Source organism: Protopterus annectens, chromosome 1.part0, assembly GCF_019279795.1.
Source record: "Protopterus annectens isolate FY-2018-M chromosome 1.part0, PAN1.0, whole genome shotgun sequence".
NCBI lineage: Eukaryota > Metazoa > Chordata > Ceratodontiformes > Protopteridae > Protopterus > Protopterus annectens.
In genome coordinates, this window is record NC_056725.1 from 1,380,577,543 (window position 1) to 1,380,605,349 (window position 27,807).

Genomic DNA, 27,807 nt, shown 5'->3' on the forward strand with positions numbered 1-27,807 from the left:
ATATTGCTGCTTCTTTTTACAACAGATCAGTCTGTTAATCATGGCTATGAAGTCTAGTTTCATTAAAATCATTGTGGTTGAAAACCTCCATCTCAGTTAAATCAGAGGTTTTAAATATCTTTACCTTTTCAATGTTATATAAGAAAACATCTGTAGACTTATTATAGTTTTTGCAAAATATTACAGATTTTGCCAACCAAGTAATGGGGTTCTGGACTACTAAGCCTTATGGCTTCTGTCTGTAGGATTGGAGACTTTTTAGGCATCTGGAAATAATGTTCTTACTTTGTTACACATAGTTAACTGAATAGGTACTCATAACCTAATAATAAATATAATACCTTACTTGAAGAATGCTCTGAAACAGAACTTTAAAATTCAGTACTTTAACTCACTGTTTTGTTTTTTTTTGCAGAGGAGGTGCATTTATAGTACTGTTCTTTCCCTGCTGCCTGGATAATTTGGGCTACACTCCGGAAGTAATTCATAAAATGTACCAGTTTTCAGATTGAAATAAAACTGAAAATATACAGGCATTACTTGACATTAGTATGAAACAGATGTTAACAATACTGTTTATCAATAACGTGCCAATGTTTTAAATACCGCTGCATAAAAACTGCAATAATATTGTTTGCCTAGAATATAGCACTGTTTCTAATAATGACGTTAACAGAGTAAAACATTAGAATATGACATACTGATCAATGCTTCTAACCAGCATGGTTAATTTCACATTCATGAATGTGAGAAAATATTTTAGAAAAAGAAAACGTATTGCTGGCACTCATAACATTGCACAACATAATATCCTGAATATACTGAGTGATCACTGTCTTAATTTCTACTTATACGCTATCTCATATTTTCCTTTTTTGTTGACAATACATTATTAATCTCTATTACTTCAGTTCAGCATTAGTGTCAGGACATTGAGAAATGCTTGTTTCTATTTGCTTTCCACTTCACAGGAATGGCTTATGATTTGAAATTTGTTTGTGGATTTGCAGGATGTAATATGCTTTCTTTTTTATGAGTTTTTTTTCCTAGAATCTATATGTAAAAAAAATATTTGACAATTGGTACAGAGGATTAAGGCACTGTTAACAAGCTTTTCCTGTGGTCCAATAGACCAGGGTTTGAATCTCTCAGCCTCAGTTGCTTAATTGGTTGACTCTGAACAAGTCACTGATCCATTCAGTAATGCCAGGCTGAGCCTGAAAAAAGGTTCATGGAGATCAATGCCCTACCTCAGTAAGTAAATAAATAAAAAAACAGTGATAACTAGGCAGATCATGACAGATGCCAGTGTTTAATGTTTTGAAATAATTCATTATTTTATTTTATGTTTTGCTGAATGTTGTCTCAAATACCTGCTGCAAGCCAGCCAGACTGATCCACTGTTTAGCCTTCATCCCTGTTTAAGCATTTGATTTTGGTGACTGACAAGAAGATGTGAAAAAGAAGAACATTGGTACAGTGGGATCTTACAGTGCATGACAAGGGAGTCCCAGATTAGGGGTGAGGCTGGTAGCACTGGTTGGTTTGTTAAGGATGGACATAGAACACCCTGAGAGGCACTGATTGACGACACCATAGTGCTATTCACCTTAGTGGGCTATGAAGCTAGAATGCATTTGAGGAAGGTTCTGCTACCCTTTGTTACTGTATATCTGATTTGGACCTCATAAACACAGAAATGGTACAATTCACATTGCTGAGGTCACAGTCAGAGATGCTCAAAGCAGACAAATGGAACTCACTGCAGGCAAATTCCCTACCTATCCCCATTAAACTAGATCTTGGGGGGCCTGGCAGAATACCTTCCATGTAAACAAATCCATGTGTTACAAAAGGCACTGCCAGATTATTGTAGATCTATAATGAGTGGTGTATGAAGTTGAGTCTAAATCAGCCTCATTACTATTTTGGTTGTTAACTGCTTTACGTGCTCAACAGCATGGAAAAAAGTAGGTTTTTCTCATGATTTCCAAGGCTGTTTGTGTATCCCTAATGGATGTATATGATAATGAGTCTACCTCACATGTAGTATACAAGTGTGTGCATATGTGTGTGTGTGTGTGTGTGTGTGTGTGTGTGTGTGTGTGTGTGTGTGTGTGTGTGTGTGTGTGTGTGTGTGTGTGTGTGTGTGTGTGTGTGTGTCTATGTGTGTTGCGTAAGGATGTACATGTATATATGTATAGTGTTAGGAATGTGTGCCTATTATTATTGTACAGTAGTAACTGGATGAGTTGGTATTACTGTCTTTAGGAGTTAATTGTACTGTACTTCATAGGTTGCACAGTACAGTATTATTGTATATGCTGTACTGTGGAGTGTGCTTCACTAACTAGCTAGGATGAATTGCTATTTCCATTGTATGTCATGTTGTTGTACTGAGGATAATTGGGATATGTCATGTTTGCTGGATACATTTGTGTTTGGTTGGTGTGTGTCTTTGTGTCTGCATTTTATACATAGTGGGGGGGGGGGTTCTAGACCAGGTCTACCAGCAACTGTATGGTATGTTCATACATCTGTACTTTCTTTTGGTGGGGACCAAATGTATTGTCTGTATCTGGAACTTTTCTCACTGGGCCTCCTCTGAAAATGGGTTCTATTGATCCATTCGGACTATCCTGGTTAACAAATGTCAAATAAATAAAAAATAGTTGTATTTACATACTGTATACTATGGCATGTACTATGTTCAGTTATATGCCTTGCTCATACCATAGTGTGGTGCCATCACTAGGACTTATTTGTGAGGCATAGACAGCAGCTTTATTGTATGCTGCAAGCTTCTTTAGGGATTGTTTTGGGACTACATTCCTCGGTTCATTCAGCTGTTTCCTCTGTCAGGGAGTTTACTAAATGACAGTTGTGCTGATTGGAAGCTTTATTTATTTATTTATTTATTTATTTTTGTAACCTTGCATCCTATGAGCATTCACCTGCTAGCCAGCCCATGCATGAACCACTTGCTTTGCACACTTTTTTAAATTTTTTTACTAAATCCCATATGGGTGATTGTTTCTGCTTTCCTTTTTCTGGGTGCATGCAATTCAATGAGTTGAACTATTCTTCCATTTCCATTTTGGGTCTCATTTGTTACTTTATCCAACAGTAAGATGGGTCACAGACATATTCTTTGGTATATCAAAAATGTAAATATGAACAAGTAAAACAAAATGATGGGTAAAAGAATCATAACACCTAACTGGGCCACCAAAACCATTACTTGTATTCTTGTATATGTAGAATTATAACATTGGGAGAAAAGAGGAAAACTGACAGTACTTTTCACATATTGACAGTTTAAGCAAGCAGATGAAACTCTCAACTTTACTGAAGTTGTGACGACACTGACACTACTAAGTATTTCAAAAACAGTGACATATTTTGTTTTACCTTAAGCTTTATTTCTCACTTCTAACTTTTGCTCGATCTTTTTGTGGACTCCTTTTATCTATATATGCTTCCTGAAATCGTAGCCTTTCTTTCCTTTATTATATTTGCCTCGATGTTTGTCCATCACTTATTTTATGTTTGCATGGGTGTACCTTCTCAAGTAATTACACTACAAAGGTTATGTTGCCAGATTACTGGGAAATCTTGACACCTGTCAGTAATGTACTAATACAGACCTGGTAAAAAGAAATAATGGAAAACATATGTGAAGTGTAAGTACTACAAAAAAAAGAAGTTAATGAGCAAAGAAAATGTCTCAGCATAAAACACAGAGACACAGGCAAAAAAAGTGTGCAGCTTGGCAGCAAGTTTTAACTTTTGAAATCCAATAATTTATGTTGGGTTCATTTTCAGATTATGTCCCAATAACAGGCACCTTTTAATCATAGCATCTCTTGACACCCCTGCATTGAATGTATGCTTCAAATAAGGGGGTTTCTTAGGATTAAGCTGACTTGTAGTGCTTCCAGGGGTGCTTGTATTCTGTTATTTGAATAAACAGAATAACATTTTCTTTCAGAAGGCGTCTTATTTAGGCACAGTAAGCTCCTACAAAAATTGTTAATATTTCACAGTTTTATTGACTTATTACAACAGAGACAGGTAGACAAATGAATTTACTACAGAGGATACCCTTCAACAGTTAGATTCAAAGTTGTCTGTAAATGTTATTCTGTAGGATTTCTTTATTTTCCTTAGTTTGTAGATAAAGATTACCTTGATGGTACAAGATCTGAATATATGATTGCACTGTATAAACAGTGATCCTTTTAGATTACCTGTGCTACTGTAAAAGGCAAGTTTTGTAGTTGTGTGGAATGCTTGTATAAGAAACTGAGATAATGATATTCTTTCATCTGTCTTCAGTGAATCATTTCCATTCTTCCAGTATAGCATAAGATCATCTTCTGTGTAGGCATCTAAAATTGAGAGAACAAATTTTTTTTATTCAATTTGTCCATGGAAGACACAGGAGAGTTATATATTTAATCACAAAGTATTCTTACTACTGGTAATTTAGTCTATGTTACTATAGTACAGACTGAATTAATACATATTTATTCATGTGTGTTTCAGTGTATTATTCCATCAAAGGCTGTGATAGCTCAAATGCTAGAAGTGTGATTGGGAGGGTGGCCTAATGGTTAAGGTGTTTGCCTTACAAACACACGGTGTAGGGTTTCAGTCTCACAAGGGATAATTGGCTAAGCTTAAAATGGCTTGCAAGGGCATTTAGCTTAGTACTAATCTATGATATCAAAGTAAATAAAACTTAAATGAAAAACTTAGTTGTATGCTTTTTGTGAAGATACTGATGGGATAGTTTCCATTTTTTACATTTTTGGTTGCATTCTTTAATACTGTATGTGTGTAAAAATGCATACACATGTACTTCGCTTAGAGGAGAGAGAGTTGCTTTGGCAACTCAAAACCAATGCATTTTCCTATCCTGGCTTAAATGACTCTTGCTCTTTAAAATGTATTTTAAAGTTAAAAAATCTTACTAGGTGAATAATGCCTATATGGGGGATGTATACAAGTTTACACACATATACATGCATATACATGTACCTTTATGGGTATTTTAAATATTGTGTCTTTAAATTTATAAGCATTGTTTTATTTTTGTAATTATTTGCATTAATTAATGTGGGAGAGAATGTGATGTCATTAATTACTTACAATTTTACTATTTAAATGGTGAAACAACTTGTGTTTATTTGTCTGACGAAGTTCCTTCACTGTAAGTGGATGAAGGTGCTCACAAGAATAAATCCCTGTATTTATTTGGAAGTGGCATTCTTGTTTTTGGAATTTGGATTTGTTTGTTGTGCTTGTTTTTAATTTAAATGTTTGTCTGTTTATCTACATGGATTCAGAAGGGAACGCCAATTCTCCTTCATTATTCTTCCAGAATAATAACTCTATGAATGCTGACACTGCGATTGGGAACCTTACACTTTTAATACAGCAACTCAATGACCATGTTGATGATTTGGCTAGAAGGATTACTCACAGCAAAACGCAACCAGCCACCACTAATGGCAGGAACCTCCCATGTTTGAATTTATCTAACCAACGGATCTGTGCCGAACAAGGTAGTATGGGGCTCAGTATTATTTTGTCAGTCCCTCTGACAAATTTGTTTACTCCATTAGAAGGGACAGTTACTGAACCTAATAGTAATGTTACTAATGCTAGAAGTAATAATAACAGTACAGAGAACACTACTACTGTTATTCCCCACCTCAATGACTGGCTAGATAAAGCAGTTACCTTTAGTTTGCAGAACAGCAATGCAGAAAAACGCAATTAGGTAATGGACACTGAACATAATGTGAACTTCATTGTTAACAATTTAAAAGAATTTGATGTTAAACTTATGAAGTGCAACAAACTTCAGCTTGAAGTCATTTACCTTAGGGAATGCATACAGCGGCAACACATTCCCCGAGGTCTCAGACAGTGACGTTACCCAACTTGCCTTATTCAAAAGTCTCCCTTTCATCTAGATTTATTGAAACTATTTGATAGACAAGGGATAGAGTTTTTGGAGTTATTGCTGAAGCATTATAATGCACAAATGGATCAACTAAAAAGTGAACTTTGTATTTTGGAACAGAAAATATGGCTTGACTGTGACTTTTTGAGATACAAATTTGAATTTTGCCACATTTACGCCAGTATTGAAGTTAGTTAAGAGTGGGGGAGATGAAAAAAATGGAACGGGACAAGAAGGAGTAAGAGTCAGGTACTGCATACCTTCTGACACCAATTTCACAATGAATGGGCAATTTAAGTTGCCCTGGCATCGAGTCTCATAGTAGTTTAAACCCCAATGAATCACAGTTGGATGTATCCACTTACTTATTAGATGAAAATACAACAAATACCCCTGAAGGTTGGGACAATCGATTAAGTAGCCGACAAACCTACAATAATGGTGGATCTAATTCTCAGGGTTTTCGGAATGGTCAACAGCAGCAACCCAACAGACCCCAGGGCAACAGCCAGAGGATTCAGTGAACCAGAAGGCAGAATCGAAGGAGGAGGTAGCAGACTATGGCATTATTGATGGAGCGGATGGCCTGGTTCACTGTGTCAATGTCTGCACGAATACTGAAGGTGACTTTAATTTTTACAATTATTCTGCAGTTGCTGTTAAAACTGATCTTATTGAAATTTTGGCCAGGGGTCTTACTTTTGTTCCTTCAGTGAGGGCTAATCTGGCCAGGACATCGCTGGACTTGAAACTTTATATCTGTAAACTTAATTTACAGTTACTTTTGGGTAATAGTTTACCATTGTTATCTGAATTTAGAGTTTCTAGCATTTTAACCCCCCACTACAAACAACTATTGGTTTATTTGAAATGGTTTGTGAAGCAGACATAAGATATTTATTAAACATTTCCACTGGTAATCAAAACAGCAGGAATTAAACACAAACAGAAATTCAGGATATAAAGGATCTAAGGATGTCTGGTGTTAGAGTTATGCGTCCTGTCAAAGGGGGAGGCCTAGTTTTTATGGAGCAGGCAGATTACATAACAAGAGGGGATGCTCGATAATGAGGCATATGAAAGAGTTTCTTTAACTGAAATGACTGGGGCTTACCAAAGGCTAAGGATTGCTATCAATGACTTGTTTTTGGAAGGCTATATTGATTTAGATACACTCAACTATTTGAATATGTCAGGACCCATTACACCTATGCTATTCGGGATCCCCAAGGTACATAAAAACATTAATGACCCCCCTTTTAGACTCATAGTTGATGGGAGGAATTCCATCACTTATGCCTGCGCCAAGTTTGTGGATCACAGGCTAAAAATATATCTTGAAACAGTAAGACAAATATGTAAATATTCCTGGAAATTCTTACACACATTAAACAACTTGATATTTGATCAGGACTGTAATTTTTTGACAATCGATGTCAAAGACCTCTATACGGTCATCCCACAGAGTATAGGTCTGGATTGGGTATGTGAATCCCTTTTGAATAAGGGAGCTCCAGGAGAAGACATAGATTTGCGTATTAGCCTGTTGGAATTGATTCTTACTAATAATTATTTTTCAATTGATGGTGAACTATTTCTTCAGAAAATGGGGGTGGCGATGGGCTCCCCCTGTGGTGGTACTTTTGCCAATTGTGTCATGGCCCACTGGGAAAAACATTCATTGTTCCAACATGAGATGTTTAAGAACAAAGTCTATTGGTACACTAGGTACCTAGATGATATGTTCTTATTATTTAAGGGTAGTATGGATGAGGCTCACAATTTTATGACCATGTTATCAAATTTAACCTCATTTCTTGAGTTTACACATCAATTAGAAACACATGCCATCTCTTATTTGGATGTGTGGTTGGAAAATGACTTATTAAATAACAGATACATAGCCCAAATATACCGTAAACCAACATATTTGAATGATTTCCTCCATTTTAGTGGTAATCATCCCTTTCATCAGAAAAAGGCAGTTTTAAAGGCCCAGCTAGTTAGGGCAGCCAAGTTGATCACACTAGATATTGAGTTCGACAAGGAGTGTGAAAATTTAAAAGGGATGATTACAAGGATGGGTTCTCTTCTTAATGACATTATAGTAGAAGTGGGGAGAAAAAGGCAAGTAGGTCACTTCCAACCCATTTTGAACAGGGGCATTGGTAGGGTTGACAATCAACTAACTGTAGCCAACCCTTCTACTGAAATAAGTGTGAATTTTGATTATTTCACTAGTTTCACTACTGTTTTCTCTAGTGATGCTATTAATTTGAGAGAAATCTTTAATAAAAACTGGGCGATTATTAATAATGATGGAGATTTGAGAAACAAATTAGGTCTAGGACCCAGGATTACATTCAAAAGAGGTTGTAACCTTAAGACATTACTAGATAGAGAGATTTACCCTAATATTCCAAAGAGGAGGATGAAAAAATGTGGATGATGTTCCTCTTGTAAACACATAGGAACAAGTACGTCCCTTATTGTTGGGAACATAAAACATGTTCTAGTGGGAAAATTTAATTGCAACACAAAGGGAGTTATTTACTTAGCTAAATGCCAACAATGCTCTGCCTTCTATATAGGAAAGATGGAAAGGCAATTTAAGCAAAGGGTACATGAACACCAGTATAGCATTAGCAAGCAGGATAAAGCTAATGCTTTGGAAAAGCACATTTTACAATATAGCAATCATTGCTTTCTTTACATTATTATTGAGAAAGTACACCTTAATACCAGTGGGGGCCCATGGGCACTTACATTAGAGGAGAGAGAGAGTTGCTTTGGCAACTCAAAAACAATGCATTTTCCTATCCTGGCTTAAATGACTCTTGCTCTTTAAAATGTATTTTAAAGTAAAAAAAATCTTACTATGTGAATAATGCCTATATAGGGTATGTATACAAGTTTATGCATTTTTACACACATATACATGCATGTACATGTACCTTTACGGGTATTTTAAATATTCCCCCGGATTTACTAATCTTCCATGCAGGACTAGCTTGGTTCTGCATGGAAGCGGCCATTTAGGAGCAGAACGGCAGCGCGCCATGCATGTTAATGATGCCAGCTGCCTCTGCTCCTAATCTTACACAGAGCATGTAAGAGTGCAGGGGGCGTGTCTGAGAGCAGAGCTCTCAGAATATACATGCCCCCGCAATGGAGAACAGCAGAAAGGCCTAAGAAATGAGCGAGACCACTCATAGGTGTCTGCATATCCCCAGCAACATTCCCCCATGTGTACAACAGCAATAGCAAATACAATTAAATGAACAAACCCTTTTTCTTTTTTATTTTGAAATTCGATTAAAGCTAACCGTTGTTGAGCAGGTGTACCCATTGCTTAGCTGCGGCTAATGCAGCTTAAATGACTGAAGAGGATAACAAGAAAGATATATGTAAATGAAGCAGCATAGCAATAGTGTAGTGGGCAGAGCATTCACCTTACGAGCAAGCATTCCCGGTTCGAGTCCCACTGCATCACATTTCATTTTTCATGGCAAAGCACATTATGACCACTATATTTGTTGCATAACCCACTAAATAACATATATTTGTGAACTGGAGTGCTGAATTAAATGCACAGGTGAGGTGTCAGTGTCATAATGAATAAAGCACTAGTAAGCAAGTTTAAGCACCAATAAGCAGTAGTAAGCATATTTAAGCACTAGTAAGTGAGTTTAAGCCCGTTTGCACGGGGATAAGCAATGCGCACACAGGTTAAGCAATTTTAAAGCTAACTCTCTGTAAGCATATGTAACCGGAAGTTAGCATTGCTTACCCTCACGCAAACCTGCGCAAACCCGCTTAGAACTGCTCAAAAGTGCCTTAATCACTCTGTATCAAATGGCCTTTTTTCTGCCCAGAAACAAAACAAACAGTCTTGCAGGTCTAGAACCCAGGACCCTATACACTATAGTCACAGTAGTTAACCACCACGCCATCTGAGCAATACAGAAAAATGAGGTATCACCAAACAAGTCCTTACTATAGTGAAATCAAACTGAACCTGTGAAAGGAATCAGTATACAGTCATATGTTCCATAACCCACTACATAACATAAATATATGAACTGTAGTACAGCAGTAAGCCCAGAAGTGAGGTGTAATTGTAATAGAGTGTTGAAGTCCCCAGTAAAACACAAGGACCCCATAGAGTGTATGTACACATCAATCATGGATACCAGGCAGATATATAAGATGCAATGAATAAGAAATAAATGCCAAAAAGAAAATATAATGCAAAGTCTAATGTAAGCAATGCTAAGCATTGCACAGGCCAGCTAAGGAGGTGTAAGCAATGTGTAGGCCAGCTAACCCATTGTGCCCAGTGATATACCCCTTTAAACAATGCCAACCTTAGGTAAGCAGGTTTGCCCAGGGCCTAGCCTTTTCAAAACCAACAAATCATGGGAAAATGCAGGAAATCAGCCCTACTTAAACCCAACAGGTGGGAATACATCTCATAACTCTTTGTAGCTTCCACTTGCAGGCACCATGTCAGGAAGGGGAGAGGGAGTGAGCTTTTGGGTGCAGCGCTGGTGTATCCAGGAGTCCAGAGTCATGGCAGGACTCCTTGTCAAAGACCATGAGCAGAGACTGCTGCAGGGCCAATACCAGGGTTCCCAATATAAGGCGGAAGCCTGGGACCATCTCGCCCATGACCTCACCAGTGCCACTGGCATACCCCAAACTGGTGAGCAGGTCAGGCATCACTATGCCTACCTGAAGCAGTGTAAGGGGGACCTCTTGGAGCAGTGGATCCAAGAGGCTAGAACAGCAGGGGATGTCCCAGCTGTGTGTAAGTATCACCCCACTATGTGTGTAATAATTTCCAGCTCATGTATATCATGGATATGTATGGCTAAATATTCCTGTTATGTCCTCCACAGCTGCAATTGAGTGGGCCTGAAACCAGGATGCCCATGGAAGTCGCCTAGAGAGGTTGCAATGTGAGGCAGGTCAGTAATACTCATGCATTTACTGTCATAGGAAATAAATCTAAAAGTATTAGTAAATTAATTGCCTGTATAAAACATGTATTGTTTAAGGCATGTACTGCATACACTGGAGAATATGGCAGGAATAGTGTCATATAGTTCGTATGTAAATAAATGCATAATAGCCTGACAATAAAGGTCTAACTGCTGGACTGCATGTGTATACTCTGGTATCATATGGTAATGTAGATTTGCAATCACGTAATAGTACTGTTGCATTAAGCACTGTTACCCACACCGTGCACCATAAATAGAATGTGTAGGAATGCCTGTATATGACTGGTGTAATCCCCAGAGGCCATTTAGTCCTACTGAGAGACACATAGACAGAAAACAGGGAAAGGATAGACAACAAAAGCCAATTAGCACATGCAACTGAGATGTGAACTGTTGTATTTTTAGCACACACAGCCATGGTTCGAATCCTGGCAGTGGGAGTAGTTTGCATACAGAATCATACCCCACAATTGTACAGATATGTCCAGAATGTCCAGTATAGTGGCCCATATCTGTTGCCTGTCAACCTGTCCCCCTGAGAAATCAGTGGGATGATCCAAGACGTATACGCAGCAAACAGGGAATACAACTGATTGACACACATCTATGAGAACAAAGCTGGCACACTAGCAACTCCCCAAAACCTTATGAGAGTAAGAAGACACGTTTGTCCCATTTACACCCCCATGTTGTCAAGCTGTGGCCAGAGTGTGTACAGTAACAGAGTGAGATGTATGTGCATAATAGTAATGTGGAATCTGGTACTGTGTGTGGCAACATTCAGGTAGTGCTAACAAACATTTCTCCCATAGGTCTGTCAGATACCAACACTGTGCCCAGAAATACAAGAATGATACCCTGTACTTGTACTGTTTACATTGGTATTGCATGGCATTGTGACTGATGCAGTTGCTCTAAATAATGAGGTATTACTCATCACTGTCACCCACACTGTCCTGCAAAAGTTAACTGTCTATGAAATCTGTATAAGAGTGTTGTAATACAAGGTCAGAATGCAAAAGCACAGGAGAATTATAAGACAGAAAGCAGATAGGAGATACACAGCAATATCTATATAGCACACACATCTCTGATGGACAGTCTTTAAGTTGTAGCAGACACAGCCATGGTCTGAATCCTGGGAGTGGAAGTAGGCTGCATACAGAATCATACCCCACAACTGTACAGATAACACCAGAATGTCCAGTATATGGGCACATATCTGCTGCCTGTCACCCTTTCCCTCTGGGAAGTCTATGGGATGATCCTAGATGTTTAGCCAGGAAATAGGGAATACAACTGATTGTCAAACATCTATGAGAACAAACCTGTCACTGTAGCAACTCCCGAAACTGTTAGGACATACTTGGCTTATTACTCTCCTATCTACACCCCCATGTTGTCAAGCTGTGACCAGAGTGTGTACAGTAACAGAGTGAGATGTATGTGCATAATACTAATGTGCAATCTGTAACTTTGTGTGGCAACATTCAGGTAGTGCTAACAAACATTGCTCCCACAGGTACGTCAGATACAAACACTGTGCTGAGAAATAAAAAACCTTTATACCCTGTACTGGTACTATTTACTCTGGTATTGTAGGGAATAGTGAGTGTTACAGTTTCTCTAAATAATAAAGTATCACTGATCACTGCACACTGTGCTACATAATATAACTGTGTAGGAAAACATGTATATGTGTGCGTTAATTCACTAAAGGTTGAAGAGGGCAATAGTCTAGATATGTCCCGGTACACCTGCATGTGGTCAAGACATGGCCAAAGTCTGTGCAGAAAGAGTTGAATAGCTATGTGCACAACATCAATGTGGAATCAGGGCAGTGGAATTGTAGAGAGTGTGACTAGACTAAAAAGCATTGCTCTCTACACAGACAGAACACACACACACACACACACACACACACACACACACACACACACACACACACACACACACACACACACACACACTTGCTATGTCTGGGATTAGAACTCCTACCTAACTAGTTTATCACAGTACAGCAGTATGCAGTTATAGGACGTGCCATGGAGATTACTGGGCTACAGCTTTCTGAAAGGTGTATTTCACAGTGAATGGCATCAGCAGCCATGCCAAAGTAGGGCAGTTGAATTGTAGTGAGTGTGGCTAGCCTAAAAAGCATTGCTCTCTACACAGACACACACACACACACACACACACACACACAAACACACACACACACACACACACAGTTGCCAGGTCTGGGATTGGAACTCCTACCTTACTAGTTTATCACACTACAGCAATACACAGTTATGGGTCGCGCCACAGAGATTACTGGGCTAAACCTTTCCCAAGGGTGTATTTCAAAGTGGATGACCTTGGCAGGCTTGTCATAGTAGGGCTATGGGGAGGGCAGTGTGTGTGCATGGGCCATAACCCATTCATCTAGAGGTTGACACACCACACGCTGGCACACGCAGAGTTATGTTCCACAGGTACATGTATACAGCTGCTAGATGACAATTTCCTTGTACAGTCATGTTGCACAGCTAGGACTTGCACCACATAGTCTGTAATGCTGATGGATACTGGTGGCTAATGTCTACAGTGAGTGACAGTTACACCTCGTGGTTGTAGCCATTTGGCTGTCTGCTGGGTGGGACAGGCCTCATAATGGATGGCTCCTTGTCATGGTCACTCTTTTCCACACATCTATGTACGTCTACTTTTGGCTTATTATAGTGTGTTGTCCTTGGATATGTGTCTGTATTCCTATCCACTGTGTGTTCAAGGCATGACTGGTGCATCCTGAGGAGTGTATGCACTAACATCTGCAAATGCCAGATATGTATGGTCTAATGTTGTTTGTAGACATGGGCTTCATTTGTTTAAATGTGTGAGCATACCCAGTATGACCTTTCAGTATGTTGTTGTCTGATATTGCCTTCATTTCTCTAAGTGTGTGAGCATGCTCAGTATGGCCTTCTGTACTGAATGTGTGGATTGATTCCAGGTAGTTTGTACTCCAGTGCAGACCTTTGTGTTGTACACCTACAGGTAGCAAACTGTTTCTGCAGGGTATCCCTCGATCATTTGGAATATGGGGACGCACTGTGCCGGGGATGTTGTGTACTGTAGGTGATTGTGTCTGTGTTGCATCAGCTGCATGGTACTGCTGGTAGCAGAGATATTCAGACATGTGTACTGTTATACATTTTGATGTTTTCTGTCCTCATGTACTGTCAGGTGGACATTATTGCTCACAGTGATGTCTTGGGGACAAGGGTGACTGCAGCTGTGTCTGGTATTGTGGGCAGACATCTACGTATTCATGGTAAGTTATGCCATTCTGTAGGGAGAGCTGCAAACACATGCTGCTGGGTCTGTGTATCTGGTTCAGTACCTTGGTACAGTGCTGGAAGAGGATAACATACTTGTACACCCATCGACATGACAGTATGGCCTTATCTTGCTGTGGCAATGCCTCACAGCTGTACAGATTTGCACAGGTTACCCAGAGGCAGGGGCCATGTATCAGGATATTACCCCTATTGTGGTGTATGGGCAGGTTTGTAGCCACCCATTTATGTGTTTGCAGCCAGGGATAATGTGTGCACACAGATCGGTGTCAGACCCTGCACATTCCATGCTGCCCATGCTCCCCCCCCCCTCTGTTATTCCAACCTCTTCCATACATTATGCATACATTCTCTGATACTTTCCCCCAAGGGTTTCACCCCATCACAGGTGTCTGTTTAGTGTTGGTCCACAGTTCATGCAGTGGGACATGGTGGACATGTTACTGTGATTTGCCCACATGGCCTTACATATGGCTTATGTGGAGTGTGTTATGTTATTTGGGTGTCCATGACGTAACATGCATTGGCAGTATGTGCAAGACACAGGCCTTTGGCAGAGGCCTGTGGGCCATTAGGTGTTGCTGCGGGCCAGATGTGGCAGGCTGTTGCATTCTGCCAGTCCTACAGTCTCAGACCACCATACAATATATTCCCCTGGGGTGACAGGGTAGGTGTGATAGGTGTTCATGCCAATACCTTCTATCAGTCTTGATCAGGTGGTGTGGATGCTGGCAGGGTGCTACCTACAGCTAGGGACACACCTGCATGGGACACCTGCACTGCATGCTGCATTCTTCTGCTATTGCCATATACAGGTGGGATCATATTGTACCCATTCCCCACAGCAGGGATATGACCAGAGAGGTACCTGTGAGTGGTGTTTGCGTGAGCTGGGTGCATCTGTGCTATGGACACTACTTGCATCTGACACACAGATATGCATGGGGCATTCCTGTTATGCTGGCATGTGCAGGTACATCAGCTGTTTCCCAATACATCAGTCCTACCTCCTTTGTGATCTGCAAGTGTTCGGGCAGACATCACTGGTATCCCCTACTACAGGACCAGTTAATCTGATGCATACCTGTATGTACAATTTCAAGGGTGTCTCTATTTCACAGTGACACAATATATACTGTATGTCTGGGGTACTTTCCCCTGTGTACTGCTTGTATATCTAACCCAACAGCCATGCCATGTCAGTCTTTCAGATGGTGACACATATTACCACCATACCTTTACAATGGCTTACTGCTAGCATGTGTTATACTGGTTGGAATTGTCTTTGGCATTGCAGTTGTGAGGGCTTGTCCCTGTCATCAGCAGTAGTGGTTAATGGCCACCAGGTCTTGCCTCAACATGCATACATACTGACCACTCTCACACAATATGAAACACACACCAACCTAACACACACAGACCTGCATATTGTGCAAATGCTGAAACCTATCCTGCTACCTTGGCCACCTCTGGGCATCTGTGCTCCACTGGTATTAAACTTACTCATACATATTACTACATTTCTACACAGGATTGGGGGCACACCTGACTGTTACTACATTTCTACACTGGATTGTTTCTACATGTCTACATAGGAGTGGGGGGCACACCTGACTGTTACTACATTTCTACATAGGATTGTGGGGGGGGGACCTGACTGTTTCTACATTTCTACACAGGACTGGGGGGCACACTTGACTGTTACTACATTTCTACACAGGATTGGGGGGACACAACTGACTGTTTCTACATTTCTGCACATGATTGGGGGGGCACACCTGACTGTTTCTGCATGTCTACATAGGATGGGGGAGCACACTTGGCACTTGTACACATTTGCTATCACTGTACTGGTATGTCAAGTACTCCATTCCATTCTGTATTCTAACCTATCATGCTGACTGGAGGCATATCAGTGTACTACAGGTCTTAGCTTTGGTTGACCTATATATTAGTGTCTGACTTCCTACCCTTCAGAACTAACATCCCACTTCCTGACCTGCTGTTGTCTGTCTGTGTAGGCCTGGGGGGGTTACCCACAGGCATCATTCAGAGGCCATAGCACAGCCTCTGTTTGTGTTTGTCTACACCTGTCCTGCTGGCTGAGACTATTGTTTGGTATGTGAACCTCCCTGACTGGCATGTGTGAGTCATATGGACACACATGACGGCCAGCACATTTCCTGCAGTAGGTTTTTTCACCCTGTGTAGTACTGGCTACTATGGCAACTCCAGTATTTGTTACAGATATCATGGTGCCACTATGGGAGTCTACAATCTGCTGGCATACCATTCAGCCACCCAATTCCCTTGCATGCTCACATCCATGCCATAGATACAGGTAACGACACATTCTACTCCATTCTGCAATTGGTAGGTTGATTGACTTACCTTGTTGGTGTACCAGTACTGAGGATGGTGCTGGAGGGCTGCCTATGTCGGATGCATGTAGTACACTCCCTATACATGGTTGAGCACAGGTAGTGTCATGTTTGGCATCCCTTTTACTGTATGTGCGAGTCAGAGAGAGGTATCATTCCCTGGGTCCCTACTGTGTCAGTGTATGTGCTATGCATTGCCTCTTTGCCAAGGCCAGGGCATATTGGGCATGCCTCCATCTGCCTACTGGGGTAGGCTCAGGTTGTTCCTCCTCAGAGTCACTCTGTGCCTGTGCAGGCCTTGGTGGGGGGCTGTGTAGCCCTGCCCCATGCTGTTCCTGCTGCAGCTGTTTCCGCAGGATCATATTGTGTAGCATAGCACATACCATAACAATTTGAGTATATGTAGCTGGTGAGTACTGCAAGACTCCACCGGATGTGTCCAGGCACCGTAACCGTCACTTGAGCATCCCAAGCACATGCTTTATTATACGTCTGGTCTGTGCATGTGCCTCATTATGGCATTCTTGTTTGGGTGTGTGTGCATTTCTGATGGGTGTCATCAGCCATGGCTCCAGTGCATAACCAGCATCCCCCACTAGGTGACCATAAGGGATGTCACCACTGGTAAATCTGTGGTACAGCTGTGTCAGATGCCAGATGTGAGAATCGTGATCTCTTCCAGTGCAGCCAGCACACACATTCATTATAATGCCCTGGGCATCACACACAACCTGACAGTTGATGGAGGGGAAGCCCTTGCAGTTGATGTAGACCCTACCCTGCTCACCAGGTTGTGCTTTGATGCATATGTGCGTGCAGTCTATAGCACTCACTACTTCAGGGTATTCTGCTATTTGGTGTAAGAGACATATTGCTGGTCAACACCTCAGGGGTGTTGAGGAAATATACATGTTCACTGGCATGTGCTGACATGGCATCCAGGAACTGGTGGAATACTCTGGATGCTGATGCCTGTGAGATCCCCATGATATCCCCAGTTGAGCTTTGGGAGGTACCTGTGGCTAGTATTCCTAGGTCTACACATACCTTGGTATCCACTGGGATGGGTTCCCCTCTGTCAGTTCAATGTGTCAGACGTGGCTGGCACAGCTCAACAATTTGCTGTAGGAGGTCCATGTCCACCCTATAGTGCTCCACTGTCTCCAGCTCATGTAGCCCTTGGTAGGTTACCCTGGGTCTGTATATCCTTCTCTGTCTCCTCACTGTGGGTTGGTCAACAGCATTCACATCCTCACCACCCTCAGCCTCTTACACATGTTGTATGATGCCTGCTACAGCCCCTATCATTTTGTAGTTTTGTTTGTTAAAAGTTCCCCACTTGTACACACTGGTGGTATAGAGTATGGGAAAAAAACGAGGGGAAGGTATTTGCATAGTTTATAGTTGTGTTCTGGGCTAGGCTGGTCTGCTGCTTGTGTAATTGGCTGATTCTGATACATTTCACCTGCCAGCTATGCTAGTTCTCCTTGATTAACTTCCAACTACTGTTTTCCCTTCCCATTTCCTTCCTGTTTAAGCCCAGGTGAGCACCGCACAAACACAGTGCTCAAATGTGCAAAGAGCTGCTATTTCCTAGTTTACTTTTTTTTTCTTTAAAACCCAGTGCGTGGCATGCACACCCACCTACGCAATGTAAAGAGTGCTAGGCAGACTCAGACACACCCCCTTGCCTAGCTTTGCTAAGCTAGGAGCAAACCTGAGCCACAGGGCTCCAATCCGCTTACAGTATGCCTGACACACCCCCCTATGATGTCAGCTAACTCCGAGGCTTGCACCAAGCTATTCCTGCTCTTACACTGTCAGGAGCTGATTAGCATGCTGGGGAAATCTGGGATTCTCTATCATTCCCCTCATTTGCATAGGATTGCCTGCTAATGCATAGTTACATGTCTCACACTGTGCCTCCCCCCCTTAGCAACCACTACGCACTAGCCATTTTGTCTTCTGCCTGCCATTGCCTAGAATGGCAGAATAGTGATTTTAGTTAAAATGCTTATTTTAGGTTTATTTTCCCGTTTGCATGCCGCTGCTCTATGTTTAAACAGCCGAGATAGGCTAAAAAAAATAAAAGTTGATTTTTTATGTTTTTCACCTGTTTTCCATGCTAATGGCCTTATACTTGGCCATTGGCATGCTTTCTAAATGATATCCACCCTTTATTTGGAGCTGTCATGGCTCCATTTTGGAATTTGCAGAAATGTACTCCGTTACTGGCGGAGTACATTTCTGCAGATTACACTAGTCCTGCACGGCTTGAGTCCAGCTTCCTGGATTGCAAATTCACCTCATTTGCATGGATTTCTCCTGCAAATGGGGTACTTTGCATACAGGGGCTGAGTCCGTGCAGGACTAGTGCAGGAGCGCTCGTGCACGTCCCTACAGGCTATTTCTAGATCTCACGGCAGACATATTGCCTGCTGGAGCTTCTGCACTAATCCTGCACACCATGCAAGGCTTGCAGAATCCAGGGGATTGTGTCTTTAAATTTATAAGCATTCTTTTATTTTTGTAATTATTTGCATTAATTAAAGTGGGAGGGAATGTGATGTCATTAATTACTTACAATTTTACTATTTAAATGGTGAAACAACTTATGTTTATTTGTCTGAAGAAGTTCCTTCACTGTAAGTGTACAAAAGTGCTCGCAAGAATAAATCCCTGTTTTTTTTGGAAGTGGCATTCTTGTTTTTGGGATTTGGATTTGTTTGTATTACTAATCAATACCTTCTCTGTTCAGATATACACCTGCATCCTGAATGCAGTACTGTGACTCTTGACACTGCCTGATTAACTCATGAATGTTAACATTTCACTCTGTCCTTTCTTCCCTAAGAATTCAGAATCATTCTTCCCCAAATTCAGCCATGAAAATTGTTTTCAGAGAAAATAAGTGATAACTGATTTTTATACATATATATATATATATATATATATATATATATATATATATATATATATATATATATATATATATATATATATATATATATATATGGGTCTACTTTCATAGACGGCGCCACTATACCGACACCGGAAGACCGAGGCGAACGACCGAACAGGTAGGTTACCGAAAACGCGATATCCCGACGGCTGTGAGACCGACAACGGCAGCGTGTGAGCGCGATACGGTAAGTGTGCGAAAGTGACAGATGTAGTCTTGGGGAGCGGACAGGTAAGTGTACGATACTGAGGGATTTTAGGATAGTGTGTGGAAAATGTGAGTGTGCGGTGGTGTCGGACTAAGGGTTCCGTGAGGTAAGTGTGTGGAAGTGACGTAGAGCTGTGTAGGGTAGTGTTAAGTGTGTTAGGGTTAGAATGCGGGTGGAGTGAGTGTGCGATAGTGATGGGCTGAATGTTTTAGGGTGTGTTAAGTGAGTTAGGGTTAGGGTGCAGGTAGGGTGAGTGTGCGATAGTGACGGTGTTGGGGTTTAGGGGTGTGTTAAGTGAGTTAGGGTTAGGGTGCGGGTTGGGTAAGTGTGCGGTAGTGTCGGACGTTAGGGTTAGGGTTTAGGTTAAGGTTAGTGGATATGTTGTTGTGTGCAATGTGTATTTGGCGTTTTTTGTGTCTGTGTTTTGGTGTTCGGTATGTTGAGTTGTCGGTGTGGTGTGTTGTCGGTTGTTTGGGGTGGGGAAAATGTGTGTCGGTGATTCGTACGTTCGGTCTATGAAAGTAGACCCATATATATATATATATATCATGATGCTAAAACATGCTGCCTGCTCATATTCTAACACGATGCCAGTACCCCAGCATACTTTACTAGTGTTTGTACAGTAGTGAGAACAACATAGCCAATGTCACAAGTGAGATATTTACTCTTCGTGCTACTGTTTATTTGTGAGTTCCTTAAAACACCTGAGCATTGATATGTATCTGCTGCAGTGCAGTGTAACCCAGTCAGTGCTTAGTTAACCTGCTACAGTACACATGCTCCATAGTAGTGACTGTCTCTTGTACTGTTCTGTGACTTTTATTGCCTGCTGTATGCCAGCCATCAGTCATTCCAGGAACAACTGGCACATTTGTTCATTAAAGTGACAAGAGCTAGCTCTGAGATGCTACCATCAAGCATCCAGAAAAACATGATCCTGAGAAGGAGTCAAAGAAGTCTTTTTGAAATTTATAGTGAACCCCAGGCTCTGAAGAAGGGATATGGCAAAATGAAGATTTTGCACAAGGGTCTCTTTAGAGGATGACTGAATCAGCAGGTTGTCCAAGAAAGGAAATATTTGGATCTCCTGAAGTCTGCAAAAAACAGTCACAGGAGCAATGCATTTGGTGAACACCATTTGGGCAGTATAAAGGCCAAAGGGCAAAGCAGAGAACTGAAAATGCCAGGAAGCAACAGAGAAACACAAAAACTTCCTGAAAAGAGGATAAATCAGAATATGGAGATAAGCATCCTTGAGATCCAGAGACACCATATAGGCCTGAGGGAGCCAGAGAAGAAACAGAAACAGAAGAGATGACATCTGAAAGGAAGGTACCTTTAGAAAAGTGTTTAGATGAGAGTGGTCTAGAGTAGGTCTCCAAGTGCCCTCTTTTATGAGCACTAGAAACATTCTGGAGTAGAACCCTTTCCCCTTTGGGACACAGGCACCACTTGAATAGTACCATGAGAGAAGAGAATTCAGGAATATTCTGATACTCGGGCAGGTATGGTGTGCGTGTCTGTGGATGTGTGTTTTACTGTGTGATTGCGTGTGTAGGAGAGTAAATAAGGGGAGTGTCTGTGATAACATAGTACATTGGCCAACAGTGATCTGACTTGTGGTTGTTAACGTGACTTCAGAGACATGCAAATTACCCAATCAAAAGGTCTTTCCTCATTTGGCTAATGTGTCCCTGAAATGCAAAATACCACCTTGCATAAAAAAGCCTATTTTACTGCAGCTTTTGCTGTGGGGGAGGGTTGACATAATGGTTAAGTTCTGTATCTCATCTATATAAGGTACAGGGTTTGATTCTGGTTACTGGTTAGGGTTGTAATAGTCTGTGGGCTGATAGCCTAATGATTACCTATGAACCTATGCAGATGGTGGGGCTGTTTTTGAATCCTTGGGAAAATATGGTTTCCTGAAAAAGACAGGCTGAAACATGCTTAGTTTTGCACTTGAGCTAAATAAGCATTTGGTCTCAGTCTCTGAGTAAAGTGATAATTTTATGGACCTTTATCATGGGGCATATACCTTCTAGTAATAATAGATGTCTATGCAAGATAATAATTTATGGAGTCTATCACTGCAGCTCTGCCAAATTCAGTTATGCCAGTCTTAAATAAGCATTTTGAACCTCTCAAGCAAAACAATAGTATTGTGCCTTTGGAAACTAAATGTAATTTATGAAATGGAAAATTACACCATTCTGGTCACAATCCAGTGGAGCTGCAGACAAATTTATGAAAGCACAGGGAAAGACACTAAGATTTGTTACCACTAAATGGTCACCTTGGTTGGGATTCACAGTCAAGTTGCCTAATATGCAGAATCACTTGTGCAGCTCTGTATAATAGGCATAGGGTTCTCATTTTGCAGTTTGTGCACCACCCAGTAATACAGAGCTGTGCTACTAAGCAGTGAAGGTTTATGGTGCTGCATGTAAATGAGGTCCTTTGTAGGAGTGGCCTCTTTAAAATTGGTCCTTGCACTACCCGGTGCACTGCCTTGCATAGAAGACTTGCAGAGTACGGCAATTCATAAACGTACAAGAAAGGCAGTGTAAAGAATGCAAGGCCAAGTACTTAATAGCAACGTTGCACTTATGCATTCCCAGGTTAGAATCTGCACAGGATGAAGCAGAGCTACTTTACCCTTATACATTGCTGATCCAGGTATGGAGTTTGAATGAGTACATGTCAGTGTGTAGAGGGCCATAAAGGTACAATGTTTGAGTAGGTAGTGTGATTGAATGTGCATGGCTGCTTATTGTCAGTGTTTGCATGTTTTCATCTGTGTGCTTTGGCTGAACAGTGCCTGATGTTGTTATGGATAGGAGATTGGGGATGCAAAGCGTGCAAGCAATGGATGTGTGCATGCCTGTTTGTGTGCATGTGTGTATATCCGTGTCTTTATGTAGGAGTGTCTATGAGTGTCTGTGTGTGTGTGTGTGTGTGTGTGTGTGTGTGTGTGTGTGTGTGTGTGTGTGTGTGTGTGTGTGTGTGTGTGTGTGTGTGTGTGCAGACAAGGAAGAAGAGGATGTGTAAGACTACTGGGTTTATAGTTATTAAGTCTATTGTTAGCCCACCCTTCTGCAATGGAATTACAATGGCTGTTTTCCATGCTTCAGGAATGCAACCACTGAAGAGGCTTAGATTAAAAGGGTTAGTAGGGGATAATAAAGGACATATTGGGCACTGATAATCAGACAACCTGGTATTTTGTCTGAGCCCATGGATAACATGTTCTTTGCTTTTGAGAGGGCTGAATGGACTTGTTCCATTGTAATTAAAGAGGATGGCTATGACTTTGGAATATGTGGAGTTCATATTCAGCTTTGACCATTCTAATGGCTCCCTTAAGCTCTTTACTTGTTGCTTAAGTATGCTTTTGATGTAAGTAGAATGAGACCTCTTATAAGCATTTAGTAGTGTTGTTCTCTTGTTATCTAATTTATTAATATAAGAACTCCTCCATAAGCATCTGTTTTTATGTTTCTCATTATATTTGCTGCAGATAGGGACTGTATTATCAATATGAGAGATTTAAGTGGGAGTAGAAGCCAGAGCTATGAGCAGTTGCTTTAACAATGGGATCTATTGGAGAAGGATTAGAGCGGAATTTATGTAGGTTGTCAAGTAACTAAAGAACACCTGCTTTTGAGAACTTCCAAAACACAGAGGTTTATACAGGGGAAGTACCACTTGTTTTAATTTAAAAGGTCACTGAGTTATGGTCTGATCTAACAAGGGCAGATGATACATATTGAGGTGTGCAAGAAGTGGCCATATTTGTGAGGGCAAGATCATTGGAGCCCCTAGTAGGGTTGTTGACTAACTATACAAGAAAGCTGGCATTTATCATGTCAAGAAAGCATTGGACATCTGGACCACTAACAGCAAAAGTATTCCAGTTTATTGATGAATAGTTGAAGTTTACCAGTAACAAGTTGCTGGGTTTAATGGAGATTGGATTGATAAGATAGCTCTTGTGCTCAAAAGGGCACATAGAGGATATTCTATAGCTAGCTATGAAATTGTAGTTAATCTTGTTTAAGGTGATTTAGATATCTAGGACTTCAAATATGGTGCACTGTGGAATCTGTCATGACAAATACTGACAATTCCTCACAACTGCCAGTGTGTCTAAAAACATGATAGCAATAAACCCATGAATAGAGGAATAGCATTCATTGTTTTAAAACCACGTTTTCAATAACTACACATATATTTATTTGCTCAAGTTGCAGAAGATCTTGAAGTTCAGGAATTTTTTAATTAGCAATGTTAATGTGTTCTAAACTAGAAGTTTCTACTTTGGAATATCCAGTAGATGGAGTCTCCCTAAAAAAGCACAATGAGGGCAGCAAAAGCTTTAACCTGAACATGAAAGCCTTCACAAGAGAGGTGCAGATCATCCATAGCAAAACAGGAATGATTGCCACTCATCTTGTCCCAAGCTGACATATGCTGGATCCCCCTAGAATGATATCAGCTACATAGCCAATAATTATTAAAGCCAGTTATCTTGTCTTTGAAATTGGCATAATTTCCTCCTCCCTTGTCTGCCTTCATTACGTGCCTGGATTTATCATTGCCTAACTTGATCAATGCTTTCCTTTCTCCCTGTGTTAAGTTATAAAGTTTTTTTCTTATGAGTTTTTTTAAGTAGTTTCCTGATATCCATCTCACATTTTACTTCAAAAGCAGCTAATGTTTGATGTAGTGGTGGACAATAGCTGCTAGGCCTTTTTATAGTTTCATCAATAGGTTTATTTTCAATGTCTTTAATTTTGCCATGAAACCGAACCATTAAGTTGAGCTTCCTCACATTTTAGAGTGGCTTTCTTATGAACTGTCAAATAATTTCTAGTTGGGGCTACAGCTGAGTGAAACAGTACCTAAAGTCTTGACAAAGTGAAAAAAGCCATATAAAAGCATTTGTGGAAGGTGAAAAGCCACCCTGCAACTTCATGTAGGGGCTTTACCATCATAGTCCCATTACTATAATATGCTAACATCACAGTTGCACAACCATGGAGAAACTTGAATGCCCAAAAATCTTTCAGTCACTGCTAGCACTAACATAGGTTCATAGGTTCATAGGTTCATACTAGGCTATCTGCCCAAGGGCATTTATAAGCCTAGCCCATAGTTATGTGGCTTTCGCCACCCCTTTAGTTTGAATAAAAACTATGCCTGTCATTTTGCTGTGCCTCTGTCAAGCAGTGACACTGAAGTAATCCCTGGGGTATATCTGCAATCTCCCATCCATTGGTCAAGATTCCTCTTGAACAAGGCCAGAGAGGTGCTCTGCCTCACATGTACCGGGATTTTGTTCCACAGCATAGGGAGTCTCTGGGTGATGAATCTGTCCCTCCAGCACGTTCTATTTATAACCGTGTCAAGGTTTAAGTCTCCCGCCCTTGTGGTTCTGAGGGATCTAGATTTTTTGAGGTGAAGCATATTCATCAAATCTGGGTTTGACATGGCCTTATATGTCAGGCACAGGTCACCTCTGAGCAAGCGGTATGAGACTGAATAGAGCTGGAGTTCTTTCAGTCGGGCAGCATAAGACATATTTTTGAGACCCTTTATTCTTTTGGTGAGGAACTTTTGGGGCCTTTCAAGCTGCAGCAGGTGTCTGGTCAGATACATTCCGAATGGGGCATTGTACTCAATCATAGGTCTAATGAGTGATGAGTACAGGAGGACGATGACCTCCCTTGATCTAGATGTGAATCCCTTCATGATCAGGTGGGCGATATAGAAGGTTTTCCTAACTACTTTAGCAACATGAGTGTCAAAGCGAAGGCTACTGTCAACCTGGGTCCCCAGATCCCTGATGACTTTTTCTGTGCTCAGTGGATTGCCACCTATATGGTAGCTAGGGGTAACCTTGTTTTTCCCGAAGGGTATGACTATGCATTTTTTTGGCGTTTAACTTCAGGCCATGGCTCTGGCACCAGTTATCCGTTTCTGTGAGGCCCTTCTGGAGGATATCTGTGTCAGATGTGTTTTCGACTATGGCGCCCAGTTTGCAGTCATCTGCAAACTTTGTCAGCCATAACCCTCCTGTGTTTGCTTGTACTTCAGAAAAGTAAATGCCGAACAAGAGTGGACCCAGGACTGAGCCCTGTGGGACACCACTTGTGACAGGCTTTGAGTCTGACATGGCTCCAGCAACTCTGACCCTGTGGGTTCTGTCACTTAGCCAGTTTGCAACCCATCTTGTGATGTATGGGTTTACATTCAAGCTGATGAGTTTTTCGATGATACCTGAGTGGGGTATTGTGTTGAAGGCCTTTGCCAGGTCGGGATAGGCTGTATGGACTGCCTTTCCCTCATCAATGGCCTTGGTGACAGTCTCGAAAAAGTCAACCAAGTTTAAGAGGCAGGATCTGCCTTTGACAAAGCCAAACTGGGTTGGATCCAAAGTCTGCAAGTTCCCTATGTCTTTATTTATGAGTTCCATTATGATCCTCTCCATGGCTTTGCAGATAAGGCTTGTCAAGCTAATGGGGCGGTAATTTCCAGGGTCTGTGGAGGCACCGCCCTTATGAAGTGGGACCACAGTTGCCGTGCGCCACTCCTTGAGTACGTATCCTGAGGTGAGGCTAAGATTAAACAGCTGTCCTAACTGTGGGTTTAATTCCTCGTTGAGTTAGTGAAGCACACAGCCGGGGACACCATCCAGTCCCATGGATGCTGTGTTTTTTGCCTTAGTGAGGGCAGTTCTCACCTGGGCGTTGGAGATGTTTGGGGGCTACAATCCTCTGGAATAGATATCTCTCCTTTTGGGGAGGGGAGAAGTTTGCACTGAACCTGTCAGCCAGTATGTTAGCAATGTGTGTAGGTTCAGTAATTTTCACATCATTTTGAACTAATTCTGAGCATATCTGGGAGTTTCCTCCTAGGTTTCTAACATAGCTAAAGAAGGCCTTATGATTCTCTTTAGAGTCCTTGGCGATTTTTCTCTCAAAATTTGCCTTGGATGATTTTATGAGAGCTCTTAGTTTTTACTTATAATGATCAAAGGTGTCTTACCTTTCAAGGATTTTGCTCTATCTTGTAGTAGCTTCCTCCTTTTGTTGTAGAGCTTGTTTATGGCTGGGGTCCACCAGACTGGACGCTTGCCTTTGGTACAGAGAGTCTTAGTTTTGTTTGGGATTGCCTGATCCATGCAGTCCTGTAGGTGCTGGTAGAAGGCATTTGTAAGTGATTCAGCGGTTTGAGTAATGTTTACCACTGGCTCAGGGGCCTTAAAGGAGACCACACTAGTTGTTAGAAGTCTGAAATCGGCTTTTGAGAAGTTTTCACTGTGGTCTTTTTGTTTCAGGTGGGGGCAGGATGAGGACCTCCAGCGAGATTAGTTTATGATCTGATCTCACCAGTGAGGGTATACTTCGGTGTTGAACATTGTGCTCCCATGTTCGTGATGATGAGATCAAGTATGTTTTCTCCTCTTGTGGGGATGGTGACTAGTTGTTCCATGGCATTTGAGTTTATGAACTCCAGGAATCTTTGGGTTAGAGTGTTCGGGCTTGAGTAGTGTTCCCAGTCTATATTAGGGTAGTTGAAGTCACCTAGTATGATGGTGTTTGGAGATACATTTATCCCTCCAATGTTTTCAGGAAGGCCATGTGAGGTTCCTGAGTTTGAGAGGGTGGCCTGTAACATGCTACAAATTGCAGAGCAGTCTTGCCTATGGTTAATTGCACCTGGATGGTCTCCGATGCATCGTGCATTGCCACCAACCTTGAGGTGTGGGTGTCCTTTATGAATATGGACACCCCCCCTCCTTTCTTGGTGTTGTCCGGATTTTGGGGCCGGAACGCGTGATATGAGGTGAAACCTGTTAGTGCTGGGGTGCTCTCAGGAGCCTTGAACCAGGTTTCTGTCACAGCACAGACATCGATGTTCTCCATA

The 27,807-nt window shown here is 41.4% G+C and overlaps 1 protein-coding gene across 1 annotated transcript in view; it reads right to left on the reverse strand.

Moving 5' to 3' along the window:
- LOC122801746 (gamma-aminobutyric acid receptor subunit rho-1) overlaps positions 1 to 27,807 on the reverse strand; it is a 384,251-nt gene that overhangs the window by 91,344 nt on the left and 265,100 nt on the right. Inside the window, exon 5 of the mRNA XM_044071303.1 lies at positions 4,251 to 4,391. Coding sequence (XP_043927238.1) covers positions 4,251 to 4,391 — 141 coding nt within the window. The remainder of the gene's footprint in view (positions 1 to 4,250; positions 4,392 to 27,807) is intronic.